The sequence below is a fragment of the Schistosoma haematobium genome, chromosome 3 (genome assembly GCF_000699445.3).
Source record: "Schistosoma haematobium chromosome 3, whole genome shotgun sequence".
Classification (NCBI taxonomy): Eukaryota; Metazoa; Platyhelminthes; class Trematoda; order Strigeidida; family Schistosomatidae; genus Schistosoma; species Schistosoma haematobium.
This window is the reverse complement of record NC_067198.1, coordinates 36,463,920-36,475,283: the sequence shown is the minus strand read 5'-3', so window position 1 is coordinate 36,475,283 and position 11,364 is coordinate 36,463,920. Positions and strand designations below refer to the sequence as shown.

The following is an 11,364-nucleotide window of genomic DNA, read 5'->3' as shown; positions in this document are numbered from 1 at the left end:
AGCGCTAAATGATCTAACCATGAAGTCTTGGTTGTATTATCATGTAACATCTTCTGAAGAGACTTCTCGTAATTTTAAGAAGAGATGATGATCACTTACTACCTTTTCATAATGTATCATTATAACACCTTTAAAGACAGTGATAGATTCATGACTAAACATTCTAGTAAGACCTCAAAACTTGTTTTTTATGATACAAATCCTTATATATGCTCTCCATAAATTTACTACGAACTTGGAATCAAAATTCTTCGTAATGACTTTGCTTCTCCTTTACTTTTTGATATAGTCATTCTTTTAAAAAATCCCAATAAGATTATATCTTTTTAATGAGCTTTGTCACATTCCTATCTTTTAGGAGAGAGCAAAGTTCTTTTATAAAATCAACAAGTCTTTTCTTCTTGTGTTACTTAGGTTGAATCATGAACGTCTGTAATTTTGTAATTGTATACAATTTTCATACGTATACTAGGACGAAACGGCCGTCTAGTGCTTCCAGGTTTTCCATGGTGGTCTAGATTCAATTGACTCATGATTTCAACTAGTGAAATTTCTAAAAATCTCCACAAAACCCATTCTGATAATATACTAGGAGTGCAAAATATCTAAATCAACACTTCCTAAGTGCAGAATATTTCACTCATCTTACTTAAAGAACAGAGAAATAATGAAATATTTTAACTATCAATTCTTAATATTTATTACTATCTTTTCATTTACCATCTTATTCCTTTCATCTTACTCTTTACTGTAAGGAAACATCATTTTGAATGTCACTACTGTTAATCTACTGTATTACTTTATTAACTTCATTCTTCTTGAGTCATATTTTAATCTTGTCAATTATTCGCTTATCAATCTTGACTGCTTTTATGTAAGCGTATATGCGTGCTCTTCTTATCCTATTCATCACATGTTTGTAACTTATTTGTATCTGGCTATAAATCTTGATTAGCGCTTGATTAAATGGAGTTGGCTTACATGCCTTCTTCAGTGCGTGTTATTTCGCTTCGCTTTGTTCTCTTCACTTTTCCGACCTTGTCTGAATCAACAATAATGTGAAATATACATATTCAAAATTCACTCTCGTGGATCAAGTCATTAATTACAAACGAGGATAGAGGACATGTTTACTTCAATAATATTCATACGATCTAATTGGAGTCAGATATAGGACCACTTAAACAGTTTTGCATTTAAATGACCATTCATTAGCCTGAACATTAGAAGTATTTTTGATTATTATGATCTTTGAGAAAACTCTCTTTTTCCGTTATTCAATCAAATCTTGAATATAATTGCGACAAATTATTTATAGAGAATTATTGACAATATATAATCAGTTCAAATAATTGTGTTCATGTTTAATATAGATAACCTTGTAAAGATAAGTTTTATTTAGTTAATTCACCATATTTTCCTTAACAATATAATTGACATTACTGTAAGTAACATTGAACTGCTACAACCATCATCAAGAAGGTACAAGTATTTATAAATGGTTATCTACGCAAGATACTCAACATCCATTGGCCGGATACCATCAGCAAGAGCCTACTGTAGAAGAGAACAGATCAGATCCCAGCTGAAGAGGAAATTAGGAAAAGACGATGGAAATGGATAGGTCATACACTGCGAAAATCACCACACTGTATCACGACACTAACCCTTATTTGGAATCCTAAGGGGAAGTGGAAAAGTGTAAGGTCAAAGAACACATTACGTCGGGAAATAGAATCAGATATGAAAAGGATGAATAGCAACTGGAAAGAGCTGGAGAGGGTTGTCCAGGACAGAGTTGGATGGAGAGTACTGGTGGGTGGCTTATGCTCCTTCATGAGGAGTAACAGGCGTAAGTAAGTAAGTAACATTAGAAAGAATAAAGTAATGTGGATAAAAATGATGAAATCTACTTTTGGTTAAGCTGAATACTGTAAATAGGATGTTATACTTTACTGTTTTGGATAACATAATCATTGCTTACTTCAAGTAGACATAAATTATCCTGTTCAAAATATTTTAATATTATCAAACAAGAATATGGATAGAAATCTGTCACAATACAATGATGTATAGGTTGAAATGGGATTATTAACAGCTACTTATTCTCTTAACTCATGAGATAAGTGCGTTAATTTTAACTGATATGTTTGTATTATGGTTCAATAGTTTACTGCTTGAACCTTAGTTGATCCCTAAAATATATTAAAGTATATAAAAAAAAATAGTAAGATCCTAAAGTTAATAGCTGTAGGACTAAGCTATGACTAAAGTATTAATATTACGTAATATATCTTCTTTTGTCAACTGTTTATTTAATCAGTATGAGGTTGTGGAAATTGTTGAATTTCATGGAAATTATGAACTGACCTATGTTAGATCACTTTTGAGAATGTAATAACATTGAACAGCTGTTAACTACTGAAGATGATAATGGAAGATGGTCGCACAGATTCGTAAACTGATTGAAATTAAACATTTATTAGTTCTACAATATAATTATAATATAGAGATAAGCTAATCAAAGCCAAAACAATAGGGCTCATTTTTTGAAGTAAATTTAAAAGGGGATGAGATTTATTTTATATATTAGTATAAGTATCTTTATTATAGTCCTTACAAAATTCATTTTCTACTACCATAGAATGATAGTAATAGTATACAGCACACATTTAAAAAGAAAAGAAAACTCACCTCTTTTTATGTAAATTATATACAACACATAAATTAATCAATCAGTTCATCTCTAATTTACTCAGTTTATAGTAAACCCTTAGAGATATTACTTCTTTTCTAATGAATAATTTACAGAAAAGAAAAATGAGCTATTAACTTCAGTCAGTAACAACGTAGAACTTCGTACGTACGTACATCAGTTCGAGTTGCCATACCACATTAGCACAGAGATGCAGTTGTCGATCCAAATCCCATGGTGGTAGAAGTAGTAAAAGTATAAGCAGTAATCGGAAGCATTAGGATTTGAAGGTGTTATTCATGGAGTATAATCCAGTGAAATAAATTTGAAAAGAGAAAAAACAAGAGACATGAAGAATTCTAAATTGGATAACAACAACTCATAATTGTTAATTATGTAGCTAGTTTATTCACTAAAAAGTTACTGGTCATAATAAAATAAGAAATTTCATCTGAAATCATTAGAAAATTAGATATATTCTCAATATTCATCTTTTGATTCTTACCTAACTATTATACTAATGACTATTCATCAAAATATTTTGTTAGTTCCTTAATCTTTTATTATACAATATAGCAACTGTTTGAGTTTTGAATAATTACTTTGATTGAATAATTGAATTTATGAGTCAATTAAAATTAGATCCCGTAGGGTGGGATCGTAGATGCACACGATTGAAGAGTCCCATACTAGGACGAAACAATCATCTAATACTTCCAGATTTTCCAATAGTAATCTAGCTTTAATTGCCTCATGAATCCAATTAATAAATTATAAAAGAGAAAATCTCCACAAAACCTCCTTCTAATAATTACTTTGATTATTATTAGTCCTCTTATATAATTATTAGATAAATTAAAGTATTCTTTTATCATTATATTGCTTCATAGTGAATTATTTTCAATTCTCTTGTTTCATTATATTCTATAAACGATTCATAGGATATATATGTATAATAAACAATAAACTGTATTTTCTATTATCAATTCACTAATCATAGTATGGTGCGTGCTACTTATATTGATATAAGTAGTATATGACGCGAGTCAGGAATATAATGTCTGGTAGCAGAAGATGGCGGAAGATCAAGAAAGGAAGAGAGGGAATAGAAAGCAATTAGTATGGAAATGCAAGAACAACGAAGTTCGAGACAATTATTGAACATTTTGCAAATTAAGTATTATAGTATGATTTTTCTATTTTACCAAGTAACTCCGTAATTTTGTGCTAAGTATAATTCGGTTGCTCACTACAATATGTATTAGTTATAATTATATATATCTGATAATCAATGTAGTTGTTTGTTCTCTTTACTTGCTACGTTTAAGTGGTTTGAATATTTTTTTTGGCCAGCGTTTTTATTTTAATGAGTTAGTTTTCTACGGGATAGGGTCACTAACCGCATGCCCTACCCTCCTCCTTTATCCGGGCTTGGAACCAGCAGTAGTCTCAGAGGGGTTTCAGTCGGAGTTATTTTTTCTCTTTAAGAATAAATAAATAAACAAAGCAACACCAAATATTTTTCAGCGGTATAATAAAATGTAATTGAAATAAAATTACATTAATATTACAATGAATATACTACTCATCTGAATCCATGTTAACCTTTTTTGTTTGTCACTTTTTTAGAAAGAAAAATATACCCATTGAATCATCATATAGTATTTCATGCATATATATATATATATATGTATTATTTGATAATTGTTTATAAGTTAAGTGTCGTTTCTACCATTGGTTTCGTTGAAAATGACGATGATAATGATCTTGTCTCTGGTATGATAGTAACTAGAGATGTTGTTGGTTTTGTTAATTCTTTTTTTTCTACTGATATATTATTCATAATTGATTGTGACTGTTGTGAATTTTTAACATTTTCTTCTGATTCTAATGTAGACATTGAAGTTATTGTTTCTGTTGTCATCGTCATAGGTGATGATGACGATGATGATAATGACATTGTTGTTGTTAATTCTTCATCATGTTCCAATGAATCATCTGTAGAATTTAATGCTTCATGAAGAGCTTCATGAGAAATTACTGTCCAATTAGAATCATCATCATTATTAATACCAGGTACTCGATAATCATAACCATTTGTAGTAGTATTTGAATCATCTATAACATTTTTCAATGGTAAACTAAATGTCATATTGAAAATTATAATAGAAATATATAAACAGCTAAATGTATAGTAAAACATATTGAATAGAAAACTAGGATAATTTCATAATCCCACACAGTGATCATTGCTGAATTAAATATCTTATATGACTTTACAAGTGATCACGTTTTAATGTAAATATGTGTAATATTGAATGGAACTACCAGCATAAATAAATAGTAATAATAATAATTAAATGTAAGTACGGGAATAATGTGGGTACAACAATTTAGTTTACAATGACATTGTATAAACATAAATCTTCATATATGTAAACTTTTATTCCCTTTGATTTATTCATTTTTATTAATAAGGGATAAATATATTGTTTTTTGACCACAGATGCCTTAGAAATATTGCTCGCATCTGCTGGAATCACCGGGTAAGTAATAGTGAGGTTAGACGCAGGGTATTAAGGAACGATGGTAAATCAGTTGATGAGGTTGTGAATCTTCATCGACTGAGATGGTTGGGCCACGTGTTACGTATGCCTGAACACCGATTACCATGACGTGCAATGCTAACCGGTGTTGGGGATGGTTGTAAGAAAGTTAGGGGCGGCCAAACCAAAACGTGGTATCAGTGCTTGAAGACACTAACTTCTAGTCTGAGCCATGTTGGTAGATGCAGACTACTTGGTTGTGGTCCGCGTGACTATCGTAACCCATGATTGGAGACTCTTGGTGACATGGCTCAGAATAGATCACAATGGTATCGGTGTACACACTCTCTGTCTTCCCTTAAACTGTGAGATTAAGATCGCTTCATATCTTTCTTTCTACAAACTAGTTCTTTCTTTCTTTACTATATCCTTATATGAAATCTTTCTTTTATATATTACCACCATTGAATTAACTACTTTTATGAATCCGGTGTTCATCTTGTTGTGTTAATGAGGTGGTGCAAATTGGACCGATGCATATATGTGTCTGGTCCTACGTTGTAGCTGACTGACTGACTGACTGAACATATTGTTTAAATATTCTAAATCATTGAGATTAATGTGCTGAAATTTTATTATTTAAATATATCTTGTTATTACTTTCTAGTTATATAATAACAAATATATTAGATATTCAAGGTTTAATATACCATATTGAATCATTCAGCTTGTCATCAAAATAAACAAACAATAATACAATTAATATCAGATGGGTTTTGTGGATATTGCAGTAATTTCAATGGTTAAGATCATGAGTCAGTTGAAGCTAGACTGTTGGATGCTGGCTCAGTGGTCTAGTGGTTAAGTGCTCGCGCACGAAACCAGTAGGTCCTGGGTTCGAGTCTCGCAGGGGGGTGAGGTCGTGAATGCGCACTGCTGAAGAGTCCCAAAATCGGACGAAACGGCCGTCCAGTGCTTCCAGGTTTTCCATGGTGGTCTAGCTTCAATTGACTCATGATCTTAACCATTGAAATAATGCAGTTTTTGTAATTGAAGGTATCAGTATTATCTATGTATGTATGTATACATGTATGATATTGTTTCTGATGTATACATGAACTGAATTGTTGAGAATGTTTAAATCTCTGAAAATAGAATACTTATTGTTTGGTTAGTTTAGTTTTTTTTTAAATTAAAATTTGCTTATTTTTGCATCAATACTACTCTTACGGAGCTCATTCTTCATTTTCAACGAGAATTAAGAAGTGTTTTCATTACTAATTTATGTATCTATTACCTCTAAGATTGCTGTAAATGTACGTGTACACAGTAGCTGCTTGCTTAATCTATCATCGTTTGATCATTTGGCAACAAGATTTGCCTTTTAGATTAACCAGAGCTAGGAAGAGGAAGAAGAAGAGTCCACGTGAAGTATCCATTGTATCGAGACAGAGATAAAATGCTTCTCTGTGTTATAAACTAGTCGTATTATGTATATACAAAGTAAGTAATAACTAGACTTCGGTATTTTGTGAGTATTATTTGAAATGTATCATAATTCTGACCAATGATTATAACTTTTGCTAATTCTTAATTTTAATTCTAAGTTAAAGTTGGTTCTTTGAATTCCATCAGATCCACAATACTATATGATTAGTTAAAAAATAACACCTATAATTAAAAGAAACACCATTTTGACATCCCACAATGCTTGTGCCATTGGAAACTCTGATAATCACAGTGTCGAAGGTCAATTATCTTGGTGTTACATTTTCCTCTGATAACTCTTCGTCTTCTCACGTTTTATTGTTATCGAAGTAGGTTTTCTGTCTGACTATATAAAGAGATTGCATGCTCTGGGGATTACTCGTCATTTCCTCTTACAATTTGTCAATTCTTGCATATTACCTATTATTACTTACTGTTCTCCATTATTCTTTCCTGGGATTTCGAGAAAAGACTTTGCTGTATTGCGGAGAGTGCTAAAGGCAGTTATCAAGGTGTGTGGTGAATCTTTCGAGGTCATAATTAATGTGGTTGTGGATAGACATCTAAAGTCATGCAAACTCCTGGCAGGTGTTATTTTATCAGATACTAACCATCTCCTTCACTCATATCTTTCTCCTTGTATATCTTCTGGTAGAACGAGACGAAATTACATTAAAATCCATGCACGCAAGCAAAAGTATAAAAGTTCTATAATACCTTACCTAGCAAATATACTCTGTGACGAACAGGTTGTTAGAGTTAACCTAGTCACTAACTTGCATTCTTAACATGTCTCTAATTTGGAAAGTTGTACAGTTTTTCAGATTTTTTTCTTAAACGTCTTTTTCTTTTTTTCGTCTTTTTTTGTTTTTTGTGTGTAAGAAACTTGTTGAAATACTCTGTGCTGAAAATTCTATATTGTACCAAAATATCACATTGAATGAAGCCACTAATAATAATAATAGTAATAATAATAACAATAATAAAGTAAACATCATTGAATTATAGAAATCATGCAATTCATTTATGGAGTGGTGTATTGTAAAGTTATTAAGAATTCCACAATGATTTCCATTTGTCACCGATTGGCATACACATGCTGACAAGATTTAACTCGAATGTATGATATACTCGTATGGATATTTATATATATATATATATATATATATCCTCAAAGTATATTAGTTCAACACCACCTAAGTGGCCGTTTATTGTAAGGAGCACCTCATGAGTAGGAAAAGAGGATATTATACGTAATGGAATGCTGTAATGCACTAAATTTCCATTAAAAATGTAATGATTTGCTTAAATGTTAAAACATTCAGATGAAGCGTCTTAAATATGACAAAAATTCACCCTCTGGATCCCACTGTTTACTAACATCTATGTCTACTAAAATCGTTTTAACTTAATGGTAATATCGACGTAATTTGCTCATAATGTACAATTTCCAGTGGAAATTAATCGAAGCTCCCTCTTTACTACCAACGGGAACGTCCAAACATTGACAAAATGAATATTAATGAGGATTATACGAAATTTCTCAACAACGAGACATTTAAACACACTTTTATATGTAAAGATCCTTAAGACAAATTTATAATACATTCCTATGGTAATCTGATTAAATTGGATTACTAGTGTTGTTTATAATGTACCGCTACACTAATATTCCTTCATATATCTGATACTTCACCTATACTATAATATGACTCATTTTATTGACCGAACTTAAACAGCAAGTAATATTCCACTATTAAACCGTCTATATTAACTGTTATAAACAAATGCTGATTGATTACTACAATAAAATAATGTAATTGTGACATCCTAATAAATAAAATACTTGTTTTCTAACGCTTCAGGCCTTAGTGTACTTCATTTCTTCAGAAAATGAATAAGCAATCAAATTAAATTAACATAGGTTTAAATAATACAAAGGAATAAAGCAGGATATTCCATATGAATCAAGCAGATCTGACCACATTAGTACCATATTATTCCAATCAATTTGATTTCGTACGAGACATATTCGTGCGTATGATAGTTGGTAAGAAGTGTTCCACCCATCTGTTCCTCTGTTCTTGAATCTTAGTGGTTGGCTTGCCTTCTTTGTCTTTGACTGGTCTCTCTGGTTTACTATATTTCCCTACTAGTTTCTTCGTTGTGTCATATATTTGTTTGATATTTCCTTCTGTTGCAGATTTTTTCGCTGTCGTTGCTAGCTCATTCACGTATTTCTACTTGTCGGCTCTAATGTTCCTCTTCACTTGCTTTTTTGCTTCAGTACATTCAGTTTTTGCCTTGATGTTCTCTGCTCTTGTTCGACCGCAGATGATTCCCATCGTCTCATTCTTCCTTTCTTGAAATATTTCCGACTTGAAAAACAGGAATTTGATTATGTCTAAATACTGGATCTGACGAGTAACGTGAATTGAATTCTGATTTACAACTAGTACCAGACTGCTAATTTTATAGAAGTGGCTAACAACACGACTGAGATGTATGTGATATCGAGGTTAAAAACAATAATTTATCCAGAGGACGGTTCTATTATATATATATATATATATATATATATATATATATATATATATATATATATATTATTACGATATTTAGCTGGTATATATAATTCGTAAGGTTTACTAAACCTGTACGTTTTAAGAGGTACACAGGAATTTAAACAAGAGTCAACCATCAGATAGAATTCGTCGATAGCATCCATGAGACTATTAAATGAAAAAAGTTGTCCCAGTCTGAAAGTTTAATCAGTGAATCCAGGAGGTCCCAGTCAGCATGCTTATAGTCTTTATATTGACAGGTTTTTTGAATGGGTCGGTTATAAGAGGGACAGATAGGGAGAGCGCAAACTACTATCTTATGGTCACTGCTCTCAAATTCATCGTATACTTTTTACAGATAGTGAGATTACATCTCTACTAAATAGTAGATCGAGTTTAATATCGCCTCTAGTTGGGGTACAAACCCACTGTGACCATCAGTGCATGTTAATGGTTGCCGAGATCTCATCATCACATGACTGACAACTAATGATTAACAACAATAACAGTGGGAACTAAGAGCTCACAGAAAAGGAAACTTTTGCGCTAAAACTAAAACTCAAGGACTATACAAAAACTGGAAGTGACCATTATAAGGGTTGAGAGGATTTAATTACAATAATAAATACAGCAAATTTTATTGGTTTATGTAAGTAGTTTAAAATAATACGCGATATTATAGCTTCAGCAATTATTAGAAATGTAACTGTTTACTGAATATTAGTAGGTAGTATAAAGCAATAAATAAAAAATGAGATAAATGAAGTAAGACTGTTGATAAAGTGAAAACAGACAGTTATGATGAAAACGACTGAAATTTGTTTGTCGCTATTACGTCTGTTAAATTTCTAACTTGCCTGTGCTTTTTACTAAGATCCCAATCGTAATACTACTGCTTGCTACATCAGTTTAACTGGGATTTATTTAATTTTAAAAATAGTTTTTATTAGTTGAATGGGCGACACAGAAGTTTCAAATTTGATAATCCAAACAATAAGCTGGTAGACTCATAGAACGTGAAATCTTTAAGTTCCATGTGGTTCAACTTATAGCTATAAAGATCACACAAATATATTCTTAATCTTTCTTGCTAATTATGCATATATACAGATCAATCTTAATTTCCTTTCTCTGCTATTTGTTTAACCACAATGGTTCGTGTTTAGAAATTGGACCAAGTAACTAACTCCGAAACTATTAGTTAGTTATTCCCGCCCAACATAATAGAAGAAGCCTGTTAGCCCTTCTAAAAAACAGAAGAGCCTTGCTAAGAGAGTGAGAATGGCCACTAGAGGAAGCAAGGTAAAAAGGCTTATTAAGGTTCACTTCGCGGTTTGTAGGTGTATTTAGGGACTTTGATATCGGTAGTCTGGGTGGACTCGTTGTTCACTACACTTGCGGTACAGACGGACATGTTACTGTCTAAAATTTTTCATCATTTTCGGAAACTTTTATGCAGAGTTTTTATGATGAGTTGTTAATGAGTTCACCAGTGAATAAAGTGGAACTCTCTCCCAAGTATGCTACACGAGCATATATTCAAATGCCTATACCAGACATGCATACATTCCAGTGAGAGACACATAGACAGGTTGGCACGGTAGCTAGTATGCGTTATATGTCATCACAGAATGCGTAGAAAAGTTCACTCATCCCATGAGTACAAATAGGCATATAAATTTCCTCTTGTAAGTATACGTTACATGCACATATAGAACTTGTAGGCTGAGACACATACACTCCATATGATATATATAAATATAGATGCGATCACCTCACGCCATAACCCAGCGACTTCAGTCACTGAATGAACATCAGGTTTTAAAATCAGTATGAAAAATAAGCGGTTATAGATTATATGCTCACTTTATGCTTATGCCACAAGCAGTTTTAGTGTCAACCCCTGTACGCTGATTAGGAAACAATTTATGTCCTACTCTCTAACCTGTCCCTTCCAGAAATTATGGGCTCTTCCACACAGTTTGTTCAGGTAGCAAAAATAATTTTTTTCCTGCGCCCCAACCATGCTCTCAATCCAAAGTTAACCTCTCTTCTCTTGTCAATCAGAATT

At 32.0% G+C, this 11,364-nt stretch overlaps 1 protein-coding gene across 1 annotated transcript; it reads right to left on the bottom strand.

Annotated features, from left to right (window-relative positions):
- Nucleotides 1-4,205: 4,205 nt before the first annotated feature.
- On the bottom strand, nucleotides 4,206-7,267 carry MS3_00005676 (uncharacterized protein; the record flags this gene model as incomplete). The annotated part of the gene is made up of 2 exons (XM_012939941.3): nucleotides 4,206-4,836; nucleotides 7,164-7,267. The coding sequence occupies 2 exons, from the start codon at nucleotides 7,265-7,267 to the stop codon at nucleotides 4,404-4,406; spliced, it is 537 nt and encodes a 178-aa protein (XP_012795395.2). The 3' UTR covers nucleotides 4,206-4,403.
- Between the last annotated feature and the right edge of the window lie 4,097 nt (nucleotides 7,268-11,364).